General features: G+C 42.4%; 1 protein-coding gene across 3 annotated transcripts in view; it reads left to right on the forward strand.

Annotated features, from left to right (window-relative positions):
- LOC141258197 (solute carrier family 2, facilitated glucose transporter member 11-like) overlaps window positions 1-15,351 on the forward strand; it is a 311,675-nt gene extending 296,324 nt beyond the window's left edge. Inside the window, exons 20-21 of one of the 3 annotated variants that reach the window (XM_073673201.1) lie at window positions 3,241-3,368; window positions 15,087-15,351. In XM_073673201.1, coding sequence (XP_073529302.1) covers window positions 3,241-3,368; window positions 15,087-15,275 — 317 coding nt within the window. In that variant the 3' untranslated portion in view covers window positions 15,276-15,351. The remainder of the gene's footprint in view (window positions 1-3,240; window positions 3,369-15,086) is intronic. The other 2 variants (XM_073673198.1, XM_073673209.1) reach the window with 2 other exon arrangements.
- Window positions 15,352-24,277: the final 8,926 nt, after the last annotated feature.

A 24,277-nucleotide genomic window follows, 5' to 3' on the forward strand; every position in this document is an offset into this window, starting at 1 on the left:
AGTGCTTATTCACTAGTACTATGAATAAGAACTGAATAGTTCAAAACGCGTAAGGGTCATCCCGAATATTTGCATCTTTACCTGCTGCTGACACAGCTTCCATCCCAGCACTGCCCTAAGACAATGTACATGAACTGCATTTCAACTAGGTGAGCAGGATTTCAACCATTTCTTCCTATATACAGTATGAGCCCCCACATAGCCCTCTATGTACAGTATGAGCGCCATATAGCCTCCAATATACAGTATGAGCCATCACATATCCTACTATATACTCTATAAGCCCCCAAATAGCCCCCTATATACAGTATGAGCCCCAAAATAGCCTCTGATATACAGGCAAACATCCCATTCACATATTTAAAAAAACAAAACACATATTCACCTTGCCACCGTTCACCCGGTGCTCTGCTCAGGTCCCCGGGACTCCACTTCTTGTGGCCAGCGTGAACATACTGGTACAATGATGTCATTGCACCGGCTGATGACGTCCTTGTGCTGGCATATCACAGAACAGGTGACTGGAGCTCCCCTGGAGCTTTGCAGCCATTCTGTATTGCCGGCAGCGGAGCTCCACCAAAGCTCCCTTCCTGAAGATGTGTGCCGCCAATCGAGGTGCACAAAACATTATAATGGTGGCAACCTGGCCATGGGCCCCCCGGAGCCTCGGGCCCAGGGCAGTAACTCAGCTTGCTCTCACTATAATCCGCCTATGACTGCTGCTGGTTTCCCAGCGATCAGATGTAATCTGAAGAAGAACCCAGTGGTAAGTGTTTAGTTTCTCCTCGGCATCATCATAGGGTATACGAAGTGTTATACATTGTATAAGGTATAAACACTCGCACTTCCTTTTAGTCCTCAAGAGAGGATGCAGTTGCAGGTAGGAAAAACAGATTTGTGTGCTGACTGTTAGAAATAAATAGCTAGATAATTGTGTATCACTACTGCGCTAGCAAATACCACTGTATAAAAAGGACAATATGTCCAGTAACATATGTGGATAGAAACCAAAAATAACTAATAGAAAATCCTGAGAAAGGAGTCTATTGATTGCTGGGTGGACACTATGCACAGTATGAAGTATGAATAATTTATACGGACTTGATTATTTTACCAGTGTACCTTACTTGTACTTAACTTGGCATCTATTGTTTCACATGTAAATTTCTCCGCAAACACTTTTTTGTATATATTTTATAAATTAATTTACTATTAAATATTACTTATGACTAAATTAATATGCAAAATCACCTTATTAGCATAGAGCATAGTTCACCTTACTTCATAATGTGTATAGTGACCACCCAGCGATCAATAGACTCCTTTCTCAGGATTTTCTATTAGTTATTTTTGGTTTCTATCCACATACAGTACAGACCAAAAGTTTGGACACACCTTCTCATTTTAAGATTTTTCTGTATTTTCATGACTTTGAAAATTGCACATTCACACTGAAGGCATCAAACTATGAATTAACACATGTGGAATTATATACTTAACAAAAAAGTGTGAAACAACTGAAAATATGTCTTATATTCTAGGTTCTTCAAAGTAGCCACCTTTTGCTTTGATGACTGCTTTGCACACTCTTGGCATTCTCTTGATGAGCTTCAAGAGGTAGTCACCGGAAATGGTTTTCACTTCACAGGTGTGCCCTGTCAGGTTTAATAAGTGGGATTTCTTGCCTTATAAATGGGGTTGGGACCATCAGTTGTGTTGTGCAGAAGTCAGGTGGATACACAGCTGATAGTCCTACGGAATAGACTGTTAGAATTTGTATTATGGCAAGAAAAAAGCAGCTAAGTAAAGAAAAACGAGTGGCCATCATTACTTTAAGAAATGAAGGTCAGTCAGTCCAAAAAATTGGGAAAACTTTGAAAGTGTCCCCAATTGCAGTTGCAAAAAACATCAAGCGCTACAAAGAAACTGGCTCACATGAGGACCGCCCCAGGAAAGGAAGACCAAGAGTCACCTCTGCTTCTGAGGATAAGTTTATCCGAGTCGCCGGCCTCAGAAATCACAGGTTAACAGCAGCTCAGATTAGAGGCCAGGTCAATGCCACACAGAGTTCTAGCAGCAGACACATCTCTTTAACAACTGTTAAGAGGAGACTTTGTGCAGCAGGCCTTCATGGTAAAATAGCTGCTAGGAAACCACTGCTAAGGACAGGCAACAAGCAGAAGAGACTTGTTTGGGCTAAAGAACACAAGTAATGGACATTAGACCAGTGGAAATCTGTGCTTTGGTCTGATGAGTCCAAATTTAAGATCTTTGGTTCCAACCACCATGTCTTTGTGCGACGCAGAAAAGGTGAACGGATGGACTCTACATGCCTAGTTCCCACCATGAAGCATGGAGGAGGAGGTGTGATGGTGTGGGGGTGCTTTGCTGGTGACACTGTTGGGGATTTATTCAAAATTTAAGGCATACTGAACCAGCATGGCTACCACAGCATCTTGCAGCGGCATGCTATTCCATCCGGCTTGCGTTTAGTTGGACCACCATTTATTTTTCAACAGGACAATGACCCCAAACACACCTCCAGGCTGTGTAAGGGCTATTTGACCAAGAAGGAGAGTGATGGGGTGCTACGCCAAATGACCTGACCTACACAGTCACCAGACCTGAACCCAATCGAGATGGTTTGGGGTGAGCTGGACAACAGAGTGAAGGCAAAAGGGCCAACAAGTGCTAAGCATCTCTGGGAACTCCTTCAAGATTGTTGGAAGACCATTTCCGGTGACTACCTCTTGAAGCTCATCAAGAGAATGCCAAGAGTGTGCAAAGCAGTCATCAAAGCAAAAGGTGGCTACTTTGAAGAACCTAGATTATAAGACATATTTTCAGTTGTTTCACACTTTTTTGTTAAGTATATAATTCCACATGTGTTAATTCATAGTTTTGATGCCTTCAGTGTGAATGTACAATTTTCATAGTTAAGAAAATACAGAAAAATCTTTAAATGAGAAGGTGTGTCCAAATTTTTGGTCTGTACTGTATGTGTTACTGGACATATTGTCTTTTTATACAATGGTATTTGCTAGCGTGGTAATGATACACAATTATCTAACTAAGTGTTATATATTACCATACTTCCATACTTCTGTCTGTATGACATTTCAGAATTTCTAAAATCAGATGTATTACTTTATTTAAAGTCTTCGTAAAATCCTAATATGCCTTAAAAAAAGAAAAACATTTTTCTTTTTCACTTATACTATTGTGTTCTTGAATCCCCAGGTGGTGTCACCAATACACTGACTGCAGAACTATTTACCCAGTCAGCACGGACAGGAGCTTACATGATAGGAGGAGCGGTAAACTGGACGAGTTTTTTCGCTATAGGAATGGCTTTCCCATTTATAGTTGTAAGTATTATTTCTGTGTCTTGATATCTTACTTAATAGACTCTTCTGACCATTATATCCCAGGCATCATCATTCACATACAACAAATTTCAAATGTGAATATAAGTAAAACACAAGGACAATAGATATATACATTTGTGCAGTACGCTGATAGAAGTCAAGGTTGATCACTTTGCTGAGGCATAGCAATATACTGTAGATTTTCTATTTGTTAGACAGTTTCACTGAAGTTTCATTATTCATTAGAGTGGACCAAATTTCACAGTACAAGCTGTGCACATTATTAAATAGATCTCTGAGACCCGATGAGGCTGATGTACTTGCAGTATTGCAGTATTTGCATTCAGCGTCAGACTGAAGTACCTTGGGCCCACCAGAGAAAAATAATTCTTGGGGCCCACCATGCAGTATATATACACGGGACACATCCTCTATATACTACACCACACAGGACCCATCCTCTATATACTACACCACACAGGACCCATCCTCTATATACTACACCACACGGAACACATCCTCTATATACTACACCACACGGGACACATCCTCTATATACTACACCGCACAGGACCCATCCTCTATATACTACACCGCACAGGACACATCCTCTATATACTACACCACACAGGACACATCCTCTATATACTACACCACACGGGACCCATCCTCTATATACTACACCACCCGGGACCCATCCTCTATATACTACACCACACGGGACCCATCCTCTATATACCACACCACACGGGACCCATCCTCTATATACCACACCACACGGGACCCATCCTCTATATACCACACCACACGGGACCCATCCTCTATATACTACACCACACGGGACCCATCCTCTATATACTACACCACACGGGACCCATCCTCTATATACCACACCACACGGGACCCATCCTCTATATACCACACCACACGGGACCCATCCTCTATATACCACACCACACGGGACCCATCCTCTATATACCACACCACACGGGACCCATCCTCTATATACCACACCACACGGGACCCATCCTCTATATACCACACCACACGGGATCCATCCTCTATATACCACACCGCACGGGATCCATCCTCTATATACCACACCGCACGGGACCCATCCTCTATATACCACACCGCACGGGACCCATCCTCTATATACCACACCGCACGGGACCCATCCTCTATATACCACACCGCACGGGACCCATCCTCTATATACCACACCGCACGGGACCCATCCTCTATATACCACACCGCACGGGACCCATCCTCTATATACCACACCGCACGGGACCCATCCTCTATATACCACACCGCACGGGACCCATCCTCTATATACCACACCGCACGGGACCCATCCTCTATATACCACACCGCACGGGACCCATCCTCTATATACCACACCGCACGGGACCCATCCTCTATATACCACACCGCACGGGACCCATCCTCTATATGCCACACCGCACGGGACCCATCCTCTATATGCCACACCGCACGGGACCCATCCTCTATATGCCACACCGCACGGGACCCATCCTCTATATGCCACACCGCACGGGACCCATCCTCTATATGCCACACCGCACGGGACCCATCCTCTATATGCCACACCGCACGGGACCCATCCTCTATATGCCACACCGCACGGGACCCATCCTCTATATGCCACACCGCACGGGACCCATCCTCTATATGCCACACCGCACGGGACCCATCCTCTATATGCCACACCGCACGGGACCCATCCTCTAAATGCCACACCGCACGGGACCCATCCTCTGTATGCCACACCGCACGGGACCCATCCTCTGTATGCCACACCGCACGGGACCCATCCTCTGTATGCCACACCGCACGGGACCCGTCCTCTGTATGCCACACCGCACGGGACCCATCCTCTGTATGCCACACCGCACGGGACCCATCCTCTGTATGCCACACCGCACGGGACCCATCCTCTGTATGCCACACCGCACGGGACCCATCCTCTGTATGCCACACCGCACGGGACCCATCCTCTGTATGCCACACCGCACGGGACCCATCCTCTGTATGCCACACCGCACGGGACCCATCCTCTATATGCCACACCGCACGGGACCCATCCTCTATATGCCACACCGCACGGGACCCATCCTCTGTATGCCACACCGCACGGGACCCATCCTCTGTATGCCACACCGCACGGGACCCATCCTCTATATGCCACACCGCACGGGACTCATCCTCTATATGCCACACCGCACGGGACCCATCCTCTATATGCCACACCGCACGGGACCCATCCTCTATATGCCACACCGCACGGGACCCATCCTCTATATGCCACACCGCACGGGACCCATCCTCTATATGCCACACCGCACGGGACCCATCCTCTATATGCCACACCGCACGGGACCCATCCTCTATATGCCACACCGCACGGGACCCATCCTCTATATGCCACACCGCACGGGACCCATCCTCTATATGCCACACCGCACGGGACCCATCCTCTATATGCCACACCGCACGGGACCCATCCTCTATATGCCACACCGCACGGGACCCATCCTCTATATGCCACACCGCACGGGACCCATCCTCTATATGCCACACCGCACGGGACCCATCCTCTATATGCCACACCGCACGGGACCCATCCTCTATATGCCACACCGCACGGGACCCATCCTCTATATGCCACACCGCACGGGACCCATCCTCTATATGCCACACCGCACGGGACCCATCCTCTATATGCCACACCGCACGGGACCCATCCTCTATATGCCACACCGCACGGGACCCATCCTCTATATGCCACACCGCACGGGACCCATCCTCTATATACTACACCACACGGGACCCATCCTCTATATACTACATCACACGGGACCCATCCTCTATATACCACACCACACGGGACCCATCCTCTATATACCACACCACACGGGACCCATCCTCTATATACTACACCACACGGGACACATCCTCTATATACTACACCACACGGAACACATCCTCTATATACTACACCACACGGGACCCATCCTCTATATACTACACCACACGGGACACATCCTCTATATACTACACCACACGGGACCCATCCTCTATATACTACATCACACGGGACCCATCCTCTATATACTACACCACACGGGACCCATCTTCTATATACTACATCACACGGGACCCATCCTCTATATACCACACCACACGGGATCCATCCTCTATATACCACACCACACAGGAGAGTTGACAGATCCTCTTGTTTAAAATACTACTCCAATTCAGGGTATTTACCTGAGGGGCCCTTCGCACACTGTGTAACCCCTTATTACCTGAGGGGCCTCTCACACTTTGTCACTCTTAATACTCTGAAGGCCCCCTTCCCCTTTGTGTCACCCCTTAATAGCCTGGGGGCTTCCACCCCTAACTGCATGAGACAATTAAATAACAGTGTTGAGGCTGGAGAACTAGTTATGAGAAATTTACTCACACTGACACACTCCAGGTCTCCAGCAGGAAGCCCTCTCTCTGTGAGGGCTGTGATGTGAGGACACACGAGAAAACTAATGCTGATTGGCTGAGCTGCAAGTCTGCAAGCCATCAGTGTTAGAATAAAGCAGCAGTCAGCACCACTGTCCATCCTTGCTAAGCCACAGGGAAGAGCCGCAGGCGCAGACACACAACAGATGATCGGAAGACAGCAGCGCTCCGATCATCACAGAGTCAGCTGTGACTGTGCCGACTCTGTACCAGTAAGCGTGCCCTGCTCTCTGAGGAGCAGTGCGTGCGATAACGATCAGTATTGAAGTCAGCAGGCCATGTGAAGGAGCTGCACTTTACATGTGCCAATGAGCAGTGCAGCCGGGTACAGAATTAAACCCTCACCTCTCTAAAGGAGCGTGCACCTGGATGAGATACAGGAGCAGATAGGCGCAGTCAATGTGAAGGAGCTGCGCTTGACAAATAAGAAGTGCGGTGGGTGGGCGGGTCCTGGATGGGCGGGCCCACCGGAGGATTCTCCGGTTATCCGGTGGGCCAGTGCGACTCTGCTTGCAGTTGATTGCTTGTATTACATACAGCAATACTTCACAAGTCCATATAGGGAATAAAAAAATAGTGAAAAGTGAAATATACTGTATATATACAGTGTATACAATTGGGAAAATAAGTATTTGATACACTTCAACTGTGAGAGACAGAATCTAAAAATAAAAAACAGAATATGATATTGTATGATTTTTAAATAATTAAATTGCATTTTATTGCATGAAATAAGTATTTGTTCATCTACCAACCAGCAAGAATTCTGGCTCTCACAGACCTGTTAGCTTTTTTTTTTTTTTAATAAGCCCTCCTACTCTGCACTCATTACCTGTATTAATTGCACCTGTTTGAAATCGTTATCTGTGTAAAAAACTCCTGTTCCCACACTCAATCACACTCCAACCTCTCCACCATGGTCAAGACCAAAGAGCTGTCTAAGGACACCAGAGACAAAATTGTAGACCTGCAAGGGCTGGGATGGGCTACAGGACAATAGGCAGGCAGCTTGGTGAGAAGGCAACAACTGTTGGCACAATTATTAGACAATGGAAGAAACACAACATGACTGTCCATCTTCCTCAATCTGGGGCTCAATGCAAGATCTCGCCTCATGGGGTAAGGATGATTCCGAGAAATATTAGGAATCAGCCCAGAACTACGTGGGAGGACCTGGTCAATAACCTGAAGAGAGCTGGGACCACAGTCTCAAACATTACCGTTAGTAACATACTACGCCGTCATGGATTAAAATCCTGCAGGACAAGCAAGGTCCCCCTGCTTACACCAGCACATGTCCAGTCCCATTTGAAGTTTGCCAATGACCATTTGGATGATCCAGAAGAGGCATGTAAAAAGGTCATGTGGTCATATGAGACCAAAATAGAACTTTTTGGTATCAACTCCACTCATTGTGTTGGAAGGAAGAATGATGAGTACAACCCCAAAAACACCGCCCTAAACGTGAAGCATGGTGGGGGAAACCTCATACTTTGGGGGTGCTTTTCTGCAAATGGGACAGCATGACTGCATCGTATTGAAGGGCGGATTGATGAGGTCAGGTGGGAAAACTTGCAAAATCGGCAGTGTATCAAATACTTATTTTCCCCTCTGTAGATATATAATAAAAAATATATTAAAACAGAAAATTTCAAACATTCGGTTTTCCTTTGAGTCCATTTCGAGAAAAGCACAATACTAATGTTTGTTGTTTGTTTAAAGATTCAAATCACCCCTTTTTCCCCAGATAAAAATAAAGAAATATAAAAAATAAGTATATATGATATCATTGCATTCGTAAAAGTCTGATCTGTCAAAAATATAAAATAGTTTACCACGTACGGTAAATGTTGTGAAGGTCCATACTCCTCCGATTAAAAAAAATAATAAAAAGTCATCAAAATATCATATGTACCCAAAATAGTATCAATAACAACTATACCGCAGTACTCAATAAAACAAGCCCTCATACAGCCCACTAGAATGAAAAAATAATAACTATGGGCCTTAGACTTCTTAAATAGCAAAAAAAAAAAAAGTTTTCTATCACTGTGATTAAACTGACCTAGAGAATAATATCACCAGGTCAAAAAAGTGGAGGAATTGCATTGCTTTTATGGTTTCGTTATTTATTTTTTCAATTTGGAATTTTGTTACATTTTTCTGTATACTATATGATAAAGTGAATCGTGTCATTCAAAACGGCAAGCTGTCTCACCAGAAAACAAGCCCTCATACAGCATTGTTGACAAAAAAAATAATTAAATTATGTGTTTTGGAATAAGTGGAGTAAAAATGTAAGCACAAAAAAAAAAAAAAATTGCCAGGTCATTAAGGAGAATCTGTCATCAGGTTTTTCCACCTAACCTGAGACCCGTAAGAGGTAGAGACAGAGACCCTGATTCCAGCAAAGTGTCACTTATTTGGCTGCTTGCTGTAGATTCGATAAAACCACTGCTCTATCAGCATTAGAGAAACCAGTAAACCTGCTGCCATGTAGACCTCCATATTCATGAGCTCTATGAAATTCAGCCCTCACCACTGATTGGCACCTTTCTGCCTATGCACAGTGTACACTGAAAGCTGCCAATCAGTGGTGTGGGCGGTGTTCTACAGGGCTCAGCATTCAGAAAATTGGTGGATCTGCAACAGATAAAACAGGCATTTTATCAAAACTGCAACAAGCAGATAGTAAGTGACACCGCTGGTCTCTGTACATACATCATGTTGCTCTCAAATGGGGTAGCAAAAACTTGGTGACAGATTATTTTTAAAGCCTAATAATTGTTTTTTTTTTTTTTTCATAAATCAATAACACACACATGAAAATAAGCAACTTTGTAATCTTATCAGAGAAATTTGCTCCTTTCTCCGACAGGACTTATTTTTCATTCTCAAAATTATAGATTGTAGGTTTGTGAGCAGGGCCCTTACTCCTCCTGTAACTGTTGAACTGTGCGTTACTTTGTGATGTCTGTATATGCCCCCGCTTAATTGTAAAGTACTGCGAAATATGTTGGCGCTATAGAAATAAAATTATTTATAAATTCACATGTAAAATCTGTATCCAGTTCATACAGATTTTAATTGCTTAGATAAATGACAGTTGGTGAGATTGTGTGTAAATGGAGGGGTAGGAGGAAAGACGAGCTTTGCCTCTATGCATCTACATAGAATCTTATTAATGCACTCCAATACGGTCCAAAATTATTGCTTCCCAATCAACATATAACTACAATAAGAAACCCTCGTGCTGTCGCACCAGTTTCACGAGTAGGAAGATACACTAATAAAAAAATATTAATTTTAAAATTATGTTAATTTGAAAATAATTTAAAGTACATTAAAAATAAAATACAGGTACTTTCAAATTACATACACCACCAGCCCCAGGCTGATCAATTATAATTTTAATATATACAGTTATATGAAAAAGTTTGGGCACCCCTATTAATCTTAAGCTTATTGTTTTATAAAAATTTGTGTTTTTGCAACATCTATTTCAGTTTGATATATGTAATAACTGTTGGACACAGTAATGTTTCTGCCTTGAAATGAGGTTTATTGTACTAACAGAAAATGTGCAATCTGCATTCAAACAAAATTTGACAGATGCATAAGTATGGGCACCTCACCAGAAAAGTGACATTAATATTTAGTAGATCCTCCTTTTGCAAAAATAACAGCCTCTAGTCGCTTCCTGTAGCTTTTAATGAGTTCCTGGATCCTGGATGAAGGTATTTTTGACCATTCCTCTTTACAAAACAATTCCAGTTCAGTTAAGTTTGATGGTCGCCGAGCATGGACAGCCCTCTTCAAATGATCCCACAGATGTTCAATGATATTCAGGTCTGAGGACTGGGATGGCCATTCCAGAACATTGTAATTGTTCCTCTGCATGAATGCCTGAGTAGATTTGGAGCGGTGATTTGGATCATAGTCTTGCTGAAAGATCCATTCCCTGCGTAACTTCAACTTTATCACTGATTCTTGAACATCATTGTCAAGAATCTGCTGATACTGAGTGGAATCCATGCGTCCCTCAACTTTAACAAGATTCCCGGAGCCGGCATTGGCCACACAGCCCCAAAGCATGATGGAACCTCCACCAAATTTTACTGTGGGTAGCAAGTGTTTTTCTTGGAATGATGTGTTTTTTTGCCGCCATGCATAACGCCTTTTTGTATGACCAAACAACTCAATCTTGGTTTCATCAGTCCACAGGACCTTCTTCCAAAAAGAAATTGGCTTCTCCAAATGTGCTTTTGCATACCTCAGCCGACTCTGTTTGTGGCGTGCTTGCAGAAAGGCTTCTTTCGCATCACTCTCCCATACAGCTTCTCCTTGTGCAAAGTGTGTTGTATAGTTGACCGATGCACAGTGACACCATCTGCAGCAAGTTGATGCTGCAGCTCTCTGGAGGTGGTCTGAGGATTGTCCTTGACTGATCTCACCATTCTTCTTCTCTGCCTTTCTGATGTTTTTCTTGGCCTGCCACTTCTGACCTTAGCAAGAACTGTCCCTGTGATCTTCCATTTCCTTACTATGTTCCTCACAGTGGAAACTGACAGGTTAAATCTCTGAGACAGCTTTTTGTATCCTTCCCCTAAACAACTATGTTGAATAAGCTTTGTTTTCAGATCATTTGACAGTTGTTTTGAGGAGCCCATGATGCCACTCTTCAGAGGAGATTCAAACAGGAGAACAACTTGCAAGTGGCCACTTTAAGTAGCTTTTCTCATGATTGCATACACCTGGCTATGAAGTTCAAAGCTCAATGAGGTTACAAAACCAAAAAAGTGCTTTAGTAAGTCAGTAAAAAGTAGGTAGGAGTATTTAAAACAAGAAAATGATAAGGGTGCCCATACTTATGCACCTGTCAAATTTTGTTTGAATGCAGATTGCACATTTTCTGTTAGTACAATAAACCTCATTTCAAGCCAGAAACATTACTGTGTCCAACAGTTATTACATATATCAAACTGAAATAGCTGTTGCAAAAACACCAATTTTTATAAAACATTAAGCTTTAGATTAATAGGGGTGCCCAAACTTTTTCATATAACTGTATATATTTATTTATATTCCATCAGTTGCTATTCTAATATTATATTACACCCGTCCCCATATCAAAAGGTGCAAGTAGGCTTCAAAGTGCAAAATGCTACATTTTCCAGTGCAAATACACTACAAAGTGCAAATGCAGTTTTTAAATACCTCTTTTATGCCCCTATATACAAATGACTATTAATTAATGGTTCCATATATGGATAAAAGTGCTAATGCTGAACTCCTTTTCAACATAAAGGATTAATCAATGATCCTATAGTCACACTGGGGTCTTTACTTAGTATTTCCTACATATACAACTACAGTACAGACCAAAAGTTTAGACACACCTCATTTAAAGATTTTTCTGTATTTTCATGACTATGAAAATTGTACATTCACACTGAAGGCATCAAAACTATGAATTAACACATGTGGAATTATATACTTAACAAAAAAGTGTGAAACAACTGAAAATATGTCTTATATTCTAGGTTCTTCAAAGTAGCCACCTTTTGCTTTGATGACTGCTTTGCACACTCTTGGCATTCTCTTGATGAGCTTCAAGAGGTAGTCACCGGAAATGGTCTTCCAACAATCTTGAAGGAGTTCCCAGAGATGCTTAGCACTTGTTGGCCCTTTTGCCTTCACTCTGCGGTCCAGCTCACCCCAAACCATCTCGATTGGGTTCAGGTCTGGTGACTGTGGAGGCCAGGTCATCTGGCGTAGCACCCCATCATTCTCTTTCTTGGTCAAATAGCCCTTACACAGCCTGGAGGTGTGTTTGGGGTCATTGTCCTGTTGAAAAATAAATGATGGTCCAACTAAACGCAAACCGGATGGAATAGCATGCCGCTGCAAGATGCTGTGGTAGTCATGCTGGTTCAGTATGCCTTCAATTTTGAATAAATCCCCAACAGTGTCACCAGCAAAGCACCCCCACATCATCACACCTCCTCCTCCATGCTTCACGGTGGGAACCAGGCATGTAGAGTCCATCCGTTCACCTTTTCTGCGTCGCCCAAAGACACGGTGGTTGGAACCAAAGATCTCAAATTTGGACTCATCAGACCAAAGCACAGATTTCCACTGGTCTAATGTCCATTCCTTGTGTTCTTTAGTCCAAACAAGTCTCTTCTGCTTGTTGCCTGTCCTTAGCAGTGGTTACCTAGCAGCTATTTTACCATGAAGGCCTGCTGCACAAAGTCTCCTCTTAACAGTTGTTGAAGAGATGTGTCTGCTGCTAGAACTCTGTGTGACATTGACCTGGTCTCTAATCTGAGCTGCTGTTAACCTGCGATTTCTGAGGCTGGTGACTCGGATAAACTTATCTTCAGAAGCAGAGGTGACTCTTGGTCTTCCTTTCCTGGGGCGGTCCTCATGTGAGCCAGTTTCTTTGTATTGCTTGATGGTTTTTGCAACTGCACTTGGGGACACATTCAAAGTTTTCCCAATTTTTCGGACTGACTGACCTTCATTTCTTAAAGTAATGATGGCCACTTGTTTTTCTTTACTTAGCTGCTTTTTTCTTGCCATAATACAAATTCTAACAGTCTATTCAGTAGGACTATCAGCTGTGTATCCACCTGACTTCTGCACAACACAACCGATGGTCCCAACCCCATTTATAAGGCAAGAAATCCCACTTATTAAACCTGACAGGGCACACCTGTGAAGCGAAAACCATTTCCGGTGACTACCTCTTGAAGCTCATCAAGAGAATGCCAGGAGTGTGCAAAGCAGTCATCAAAGCAAAAGGTGGCTACTTTGAAGAACCTAGAATAAATATAAGACATATTTTCAGTTGTTTCACACTTTTTTGTTAAGTATATAATTCCACATGTGTTAATTCATAGTTTTGATGCCTTCAGTGTGAATGTACAATTTTCATAGTCATGAAAATACAGAAAAATCTTTAAATGAGAAGGTGTGTCCAAACTTTTGGTCTGTACTGTATATGGGTACGAATATAATGGTGTACTTACAAGTGTATAATATCAGAGAGTGGGTGGTGGTGCTGGTCTTTACCCCGACTACGCCGTTTCGCCTTGGGCTTCTTCCAAAAGGGGGCGTGTATTTTATTTTTAATGTATTTTAAATTATTTTCAAATAAAAAATATTAATTTTAAAATTATGTTAATTATTGTGTATCTTCCTACTCTTGAAACTGGTGTGACAGCACGCGGGTTTCTTATTGTAGTTATATATAGAATCTTATTAGTAGCAATTGTTATCTCCTACCCCAGTAATGTAAAGATCTGTCTTCCTTGAATACTGATTTTACCAGTGAACAGAGAAATTTGAAAATCAGTGATCAGTACTGGCAGAAAAAGATTTCTCTGATTGTAATATATTCTAAGTTGCATATTTTCATGTGTACGATTGATTTATAAAATGAAAATGATAGTTACTACATTTTACACCTAGTGCCATTCCAGCATGGGTCATAGGGAAGCACATAACGTGTATTATCTTTTCCTTTTTTCACAAGAATATCAGAAAATCAGATCCCTTCCCAGGACAGATTTACATGTAACATAACATACAATAGCTGTTTTATTAAAGGGGATAAATGAGCTGTATCTGCAAGTTTTAGACTTAGATTTTTACATTAGAAAAGTTGAAATCTGCAATAAAACAAACAATTTATGTCCTGCAAACTTTAAAGGTTGTCCAGTCTTCGAGTGACTGCAGACTTGTGAATCCTCACATTGAGTGCACTGTGAGGATTCTCCGCTGCATATGCATACTCCCAGCCACATTCCAACTAGATGGGCACAGCCTCGCTCAATGCAAGAGTATTGAGTGAGGCCGGAAACAGTCTAGTTGGAATGTGGCAGGGAGTATGCATATCACTACTTGTGGTCACATGACCACCCTCTCCCATAGTGTACATGATGTGAGGATTCTCAAGCCTACAGACAGTGTGACTCCAGACTTGTGGTTTAAGACCAGACAACCCCTTTAAAATCCCTGCTTTAAATCAGTTTCGGCACTATTTCTTTTCCACATCTGTGTAGGATCTTAAAAATGTCATCTACTCGCAAATCCAGATGGAAGATCTGCAGCGTAACTGCTACATGTGATCGCAACCTGAATGTCACATAAATTCTATTTGCTTTTTTCCAGAATGGATTGAGTCAGTACTGCTTCCTGTTCTTCTTTGTGGAGTGCATCTCACTCGTGGTCTTCATCTACGTCATTGTGCCTGAAACAAAGAACAAATCTTTTCTTGAAATCAAAGACGACTTCCGGAAACTTAACTTTGGACACTCCTATGTGTTGTTACAGCAACAGGAGGTCAATACGCTCGATTAATCCATTTGATTGTCATCAATAAACTTTATATATTACATACCAAAAACACTTGTACGGATATCCAATAGATCCAAAGATCTGACACTGTAAGCCGTTAAGACCCTGGTAATATTATGTAAAGCCAATCTCGTTACCTGACAGGACACAGTTATCTCTGCGTGATAGAAAATTTAAATCTTATTATTTTTTTCATGCTTATTAAAATAAATAACATTTTCTTTGACATTGGTATATGGATAATAAAAGCCATAAGTGCAAAATGTAACCCCACCAAATAACACAATTTTCCAATCTCTGACTTAAATCCTTCATGCATATGGACATAACTGTACAGTAGCGAAATCTTACTCCAAATGGGCATACAGTTATGTCCAGGCAATGATCTGACACTGTATCTGTTAAAATACATGCAAAAAGCTAGAGACTTATTATACGTTGGAGGAGTTACATTGCAGTGTCAGCAGATGGCGCTGTTGTATCTGTTGATGCTTAACAATTTGTAGTGCGTCTTTCTCATGCTTAAACTTTCACTCCCTGGTATAGCAGCCATCTTAGGCTAAGTCTTGTTTTTTTTTCTCTCCGTTGATGATTTGTACAGTTCATGTATGTAACAGGCAAATTCTGGTTTGTCCCACAAATGTCTGATTGCTGTTACGTCTGCTGAAGTCGAACAAATCAGCAACAGTATCAAATGACACAACCGTGATCACTGCTGTCCAAGACAGCTCATAGTTATGGCTAACGGGTGTAAGACCAATCAACACAGTCCCATTATAGTGACCTCCATCACCATCTCTGTTCACTCCTATATTTTTGGGGAACAGGGTTTTTGATTTTTAGTTCTTTTTGTTCACAACAAAAAAAAATGATATAGTTACGTTAGTCTTAGGGAGTTCCCATCTTCTGTCAACACCTGTGACCTGCTTCAGTCGCTCTTCCCCACAACTAAAATTGCTGCAAGACCCTTTTCGTTTTTTGTTTAACCCCTTTATGACCTTAGACATATCCATACATCCCCGTGGCCTGGTACTTACAGACATGGGACGTATAGATACAACCAGGCGATTTTGCGTTCACAGAGGCTGTGCACGCACGCGTGATCACCCCTGGGTGTCAGCTGATTCTGACAGCTGACACCCGGGCTCCACTCCTGTCACTTTAACCCCCTAAATGCTGCGATCGCAGCATTTAGCAAGCAGGTAGAGAGACAGACGCCTCTCTGCTCTTGGATCGGAGACCCCGCGGGGTCCCGATTGCTGCCATGGTGACCCAATGTCCTCATGACGACATCCAGGTCACCAGGCACTAGCAAGGTAGTTAGATCATGCGCAGTGCATGATCTAACTATCTTGTGTCTGTAGGGCTGACAGCTATAAGGCATAGCAGTCAGTGATCCTACATCTATGCCTTATAACAGCGATCACACTGCAGAAAGTGAAAGTCCCATAGTGGGACTAAGTAAAAAAAAAAAAGTGAAAAAAAGTTGTAAGAATATTTTTTGAAAAAAAATCACAAAATAATATCAATAAAAAATTGTACCCATAAATAAATATTATGAAAAAATAAATAAACAATAAAAGTACACATTTGGTATAGCCGTGTTCTGAACACCCGACCTATAAAACTGCCCCAGTAGTTAACCCCTTTAGTGAACACGGTAAAAAAAAAAAAAAAAAGAGGCAAAAAACAATCATCATACCACCGATCAAGAAGTGGAATAAAATGTGATAAAAAGACTATAGTAAATAAACATGGTACTGCTGAAAACATCATTTTGTCCCGCAAAAAACAAGCCACCATACAGTTCCATCAGCTGAAAAAAAAATTATTTTTTTTTTAGTTTTTATTGTGTAAAAGCGCCAAAACATAAAAAAAAGCCGTCAGTGTGGTATCGCTGTAATCATACTGACCTGAAGAATAAACCTGCCTTATCAATTTTACCATATGCGGAATGGCATACACCTCCCCCCAAAAAAACAATTGTTGGTTTTGTTTATTCTGCCTCCCAAAAATTGGAATAGAAAACGATCAAAAAACGTCATGTCCCTGAAAATGGTACCAATAAAAACATCAACTCGTCCCGCAAAAACAAGCCCTTACATGACTGTCAGCCAAAATATGGAAATATCTCTCAAAATATGGTGATGCAAAAACTAGTCTTTTAGTATGTGACAGCAGCCAAACATAAAACTCTCTATAAATCTGGTATTGCTGTAATCGCACCGATCCGAAGAATAAAGTTATCTCATCACTTATACCGCACGAGGAATGGCGTAAAAAATAAATAAAACCAATTCTTCACCTGCTGTTGATTTATTAATTTTCCCTCCCATAGATCGTAGTAAGGCTCAGCTCACATTTATCATGCGCTCTGCGCTGAGCGCATACACCGGGGTATCGGTGTAAATCTCTGAAATAAGTGATTAAGTGATTCAGACGGAACCCCCAGCGGAAGATTTTCTATAATGAGGCACTGTGGACGCCGTCTGGCCTGTGATCCCACTGTGTCCGTCTTTTTATTAGTCGTGCATAAAAGTGTCGTCGGCCACAGTTTTGTGAACCTCTGAAAAAAAGGAAACCACTGAACAGAGGCCAGAGTCCAGAGTAACTCTGCTGCCTCATTATAGTGAATGGATTCCTCGGGGGTTTCATCTGAATTACGTAACTCGGAGATTTAAATGGAAACCCCGCTATCAGTGCTCAGGGTAGCGCACAGGGTAGATGGGAACATTTTACATAACATTTTGGATCAAAATAAAAGCTTTGACTCAATCCACAAAAAAAGCAAGTCCCCACTCAGGTACATCATCGGAAATATAGGGGGGCTTCCACGTTACTAGTAGCACAAAAGCGAAATGGCCCTTGTCCCCCAAAAGAAAATCAGCAAATTCTGTGCTCCCAAATAGAAATGCGCCCCTCCCTTTTGAGCCCCACAGTGTGCCTAAACCGCAGTTAGCGTCCACATGTTTGGCATTTCTGTAGCGATGAGAACCCGCCTAATTTACGGGTGCATGTCTCCAGAAGCAAGAGCTGGGCATAATGCACTGGTCACTACAACGGCAGTTTGCAATTTTCACTCAGCAATATCCACTGCTGCTTGTTTCTGGAAAGCACCCATGTAGTTAAAATCTTCACCACACCTGTAGATAAATTCCCAAACGGGTATAATTTCCAAAATGGGGTCACTTGTTGGGGGATTCTGCTCTTCTAGCACTTAGGGTCTCTGCATATGGAGTCTGCATATTATTCTAGGAAAATCTGCGCTCCAGGAGTCAAATAACACTTCGTCCTCCCGAGTCTCACCGTGTGGCTAAGCAGTACTATACAGCCACATATGGGGTATTTCTACATTCAGCAGAAATTGTGACAAATTTTGGAGCCATTTTTTCCCATTTTTGACACATTTCCCATTGTAAAAATTTAAAATCTGCGGCTAAAACGGAACTTTGGTGGTAAAAATGTAATTATTCTTTCTTCAACGCCCAATGGTGTTTTAGGACATGTGGTGTCAACATGCTCACTGCACCCCTAGATGAATTCATTGAGATGTGTAGTTTCTAAAATGGAGTCTCTTATGGGGAGTTCTGCTGTTCTGGCACCTTGGGGGCTTTGCCAATGTGACATGGCACTGGCAAAGCAGTCCAGCAAAATATGACGCTTCTTCCCTTCTGAGCTTTGCACTGTGCCACAAAAGTAGTTTTTGACCACCTATGGAGTATCAGCATACTCAGGAGAAATTGCACAACAAATTTTGGGGTTCATTTTTTCCTGCTATTCTTGTGAAAATTAAAAAATTGAGGGCTAAAACATTTTTGTGGGAAAAATATATATTTTTTCATATTCACAGATCAACCTTATAAAATTCTGTGAAGCACCTGAGGGTTCAAGGTGCTCACCATACATCTAGATAAATTCCTTGAGGGGTCTAGTTTCCAAAATGGGGTCACTTGTGGCAGTTTTCCCACTGTTTGGGCACATCAGGGGCTCTCCAAACACGACAAGACACCCACAGACCATTCCATCCAAGTCTGTGTTCCAAACTGCCACTCCTCTTTTCTGAGCTCTGCCATGCGCCCAAACAGTAGTTTTCCCCCTCATATGGGGTATCGGCATACTCAGGAGAAATTGCACAAAAAATTTTGGGGTCCATTTTTTCCAGATACCCTTGTGAAAATAAAACAATTTGGGTCTAAATATTTTTGTGAAAAAAAGTTAAATGTTAATTATTTTCTTCCACATTCCAAACATTCTTTTGAAGCACTTGAAGGGTTAATAAGCTTTTTGAATGTGGTTTTGACTACCTTAAGGGGTGCAGTTTTTAAAATGCCGATACCCCATATGAGGGGGAAAACCACTGTTTGGGTGGATGGCAGGGCTCGGAAAGGAAGGAGCTCTGTTTGACTTTTTGAAAGCAAAATTTTCTGGAGTAATTAGCAGATGCCATGTTGCTTTTGGAGAGCCCCTGATGTGCCTAAACAGTGGGAACCCCCACAAGTGACACTATTTTGGAAACTAGACTCCTCAGGGAACTTATCTAGATGTGTGTTGAGCACCTTGAACCCCAAGGTGCTTCACAGAAGTTTACAACATTGAGCCGTGAAAATATAAATGTCACATTTTTCCCACAAAAATTCTCTTTTACCACATTTTTTTTTATTTTCACAAGGGTAACAGGAGAAAATGGAACCCAAAATTTGTTGTGCAATTTCTCTTGAGTACGCAGATACCCTTTATGTGGGGGAAAACTACCGTTTGGGTGCGCAGCCTGGCTTGGAAGGGAAAGAGCACCATTTGACTTTATGAATGTAAAATTTGCTAGATTAGCGAATGCCATGCTGCATTTGGAGAGCCCCTGATGTACCTAAACAGTGGAAATCCCTCACAAGTGATACCATTTTGGAAACTAGACCCCTCAGGGAACTTATCTAGAGGTGTGCTGAGCACCTTGAACCCCTTGAACCCCCAGGTGCTTCACAGAAGTTTATAACATTAAGGCGTGAAAATAAACATTTCACATTTTTCCCACAAAAATGCTCTTTCAGCGCCAATTTTTTATTTTCACAAGGGTAATAGGATAAATTGCACAACAAATTTTGGGTTTTTCTTCTGAGTACACAGATACCCCATATGTGAGGGAAAACTACTGTTTAGGTGCATGGCAGAGCTCAGAAAAGGAGGGCGGTTTGGAACGCAGACTGATGGAATGGTCTGTGGGTGTCATGTCGCGTTTGGAGAGCCCCTGATGTGCCCAAACAGTGGAAAACCCCCACAAGTGACCCCATATTGGAAGCTAGACCCCTCAAGGAATTTATCTGTGTGGTGAGCACCTTGAACCAACAGGTGCTTCACAGAATGTAACATTTTAGCCTCCAATATTTTCATTTTCACAAGGATAGCAGATGAAAATGGACCCAAAATTTGTTGTGCAATTCCTCCTGAGTAAAACTATTTTTGAGGCACAGTGCATAGCTCAGAAGGGAAGAAACACCATATTGGAGTTCATATTTTGCTAGACTGGTTTGTTGGTGCCATGTCACATTGGCAGAATCCCTAAGGTGCCAGAACAGCAGAACTCCCCATAAGAGACTCCATTTTAAAAACTACACATCTTAATGAATTCATCTAGGGTGGAGTGAGCATGTTGACACCACATGTGCCTCACACAATTTTACACCATTGAGCGGTGAAGAAAAAATAATTCAATTTTTACCACCAAAGTTTTGTTTTAGCCCCAGATTTTACATTTTCACACTGGGAAATGGGTAAAAATGGCTCCAAAATTTGTCACACAATTTCTGCTGAATGTAGAAATACCCCATATGTGGCTGTACAGTACAGCTTAGCGACAAGGAGAGACTCGGGAGGGACAGAGCGCTATTTGCCTCCTAGAGTGCAGATGTTTCTAGAACAGTATGCAGACTCCATATACAGAGACCCTAAGTGCTAGAAGAGCAGAATCCCCCCTCAAGTGACCCCATTTTGGAAATTATACTCCTTTGGGAATTTATCCACAGGTGTGGTGAGGATTTCAACTACATGAGTGTTTTCCAGAAACAAGCAGCAGTGGATGTTGCTGAGTGAAAATTGCAAACTGCCGTTGTAGTGACCAGTGCATTATGCCCAGCTCTTGCTTCTGGAGACATGCACCAGTAAATTAGGCGGGTTCTCATTGCTACAGAAATGCCAAACATGTGGACGCTAACTGCGGTTTAGGCACACTGTGGGGCTCAAAAGGAAGGGGCGTATTTGTATTTGGGAACACAGAATTTACTGAATTTCTTTTGGGGGACAAGGGCCATTTCGCTTTTCCAGAGAGTTTGGGCTTCTAGTAACGTGGAAGCCACCTATATTTCCGTTAACAGATGATGGACCTGAGTGGGGACTTGCTTTTTTTGTGGATTGAGTAGAAGCTTTTTTTCTGATCCAAAATGTTATGTAAAATGTTCCCACTTATCCTGTGTGCTACGCTGAGCACTGATATCGGTGTTTCCATTTAAATCTCTGAGTTACGTAATTCAGATGAAACCCCCGAGGGATCCATTCACTATAATGAGGCAGCAGAGTTACTCTGGACTCTGTCTGGCCTCTGTTTAGTGGTGTCCTTTTTTTCAGAGGTTCACAAAACTGTGGCCGATGTCACTTTTATGCACGCCTAATAAAAAGATGACAGGCCAGATGGCGTCCACGGTGCCTCCATCTGCCTCATTATAGGGAATCTTCCGCCAGGGGTTCTGTCTGAATCACATATATCAGAGATTTACACGGAAACCACGGTGTATGTAAGCGCTCAGCCCAGGATAGATGTGGGCCGAGCCATACTGCGATCCTTGGTAGGTAGAATGAACAAATCAGCAGCAGGTGAAGAATGGATTTTATTTCTTTTTACGCCATTCCTCATGCGGTATAAGTGATAAGACGACTTTATTTTTCGGGTCGGTGCGATTACAGCGAAACCAGATTTATAGCGGGTTTTTATGTTTGGCTGCTGTCACACACTAAAAAAACTAGTTTTTGCTTTGCCATATTTTGAGAGCTATAATTTTTTCAGATTTCGGCCGACAGTTATGTAAGGGCTTGCTTTTTGGGGGACAAGTTGACGTGTTTATTGGTACCATTTTTGGGCACATGCCATATTTTGATCGCTTTCTATTGTGATTTTTGGGAGGCAGAATAAACAAAACCAACAATTCAGGATTTTTTTTTTTTTTTATGCCGTTCCGTGTATGGTCAAATTAATAAGGCAACTTTATTCTTCGGGTCAGTACCACATTTATATCATTTTTTTATGTTTTGGCACTTTTACACAATAAAAACTATTTTTTTATAGGAAAAATTATTTTTTTGCATCGCTTTATTCTGAGAGCTATAACTTTTATTTTGCGGCTGATGGAGCTGTATGGCAGCTTGATTTTTGCGGGACAAGATGACATTTTCAGCTGTACCCTTTTTATTACATTCATCTTTATGATCGCCTTTTTTCAAATTCAAGTTTTTTTTATTTTTTGTGTTGAAAAAGTACAAGAAAATACAATATACATGGTAAAAGGGGTAACGTAACTATAAATCTATGCATAACTACAGTACATTGGGGGGGTACAGGGAGGGTTTTCCATCAATATCCAGATCAAGCATGTATTTTTCCATATGAAAGATAGAGAGAGAGGGAGCGGACCACGGCAGACCACCAATCAATAGAGTGCGATTATGATCATTGTTGTGACGACATCCCGGATAACTTTAGTTGGGGGCTAGATGGTAGGCATCAGAGTTTTGGAAATCCATCCAATCCCTCCAAATCACACAGTATCTATCAACATCAGCCGGTGAGAAGGCAATCAGATGCTCCATCCTATTAAGGAGGGAGATCTCCGCAAACCATTCCTCCACAGTGGGTGGGTCTCTGCTTTTCCAGTGTCGTGGAATGACATTCTTAGCCGCCTGTATTAGGTAGCCTATTGATGACCTTTTATAACTACGTTTACTTATTGGTAACATTGATAAAAGGAGGGCTTCTGGCGTATTAGGGATAGTCAAACCAGTTATTTTCTCAATCATGGGAACCACCTTTGCCCAAAATGCATTTATTATAGGGCACCCCCACCATATGTGTGACATTGTCCCTTCCCCCTCCCCACATCTCCAACATCTGTCTGAGACCACTGGGTACCATCTATGAAGGACTGCTGGTACCCGGTACCATCTAGAGATAATTTTGAAGGAGGTTTCCTGAGCTTTGGACCCTATTGAGGTTTTATGTGTTAGGAAGAAACATTTATCCCATTGTGAGTCAGAGAAGGACTTCCCCAGTTCCCTTTCCCATGCACCGCAGAATCCTGGCCTATTGTCAGTTACCTGGGCAATGAGTAGATTATACAGTAGGGAGATGGAGTGTGTAGGGGGTGACAATGATAGGCACAATTTTTCAAAGTTTGTGAGATCTCTATGAAGATGTGTGCGCTTCTTCACAGTTGAATAGAAGTGTTGTAATTGACTATATTCAAAATTAGCCTTCGGGGAAGTAGCTCTTCCCTGTAACAAGTCATTGAGGGGGAGCAGCGAAGTGTTGGAGATGACATGAGAAAAGAATATCGGATGGGATTTGTTTGAACCGAGAAATCTATTTGCAGATAGTCCTGGTGGGAAATCCGGATTATCTGAAATCGGGAGCAAGGGGCCCTGGGGGTCGATTAAGGATAAGCTTTTTTTATGGGATCTCAAAGCCAGAGCAGTGGCATAAGTACTATATGACATAAGGCCAAGAGAGGGGACAGTTAAATGGGCACACCATGGGAGAGTGGTAAGAGCTTTAGGACAAATGGATTGAGCTATTTTGACCCATAACTTCCCCTCCGAATGATGGAAGAAGTCCAGGATTCTAGCGTGTACTGCTGCCATGTAATACCTTCTACAATCCAGAAGGCTAAGGCCCCCCTTTTGTTTGTGTCTGATCAGAACATCTCCCCGAATGCGTGGACGCCCACTTGCCCAGATAAATCTGCAAA

This window comes from Phyllobates terribilis, unplaced genomic scaffold (genome assembly GCF_046119375.1).
Source record: "Phyllobates terribilis strain yellow unplaced genomic scaffold, ASM4611937v1 Scaffold_1__5_contigs__length_1240528914, whole genome shotgun sequence".
NCBI classification, from domain to species: domain Eukaryota; kingdom Metazoa; phylum Chordata; class Amphibia; order Anura; family Dendrobatidae; genus Phyllobates; species Phyllobates terribilis.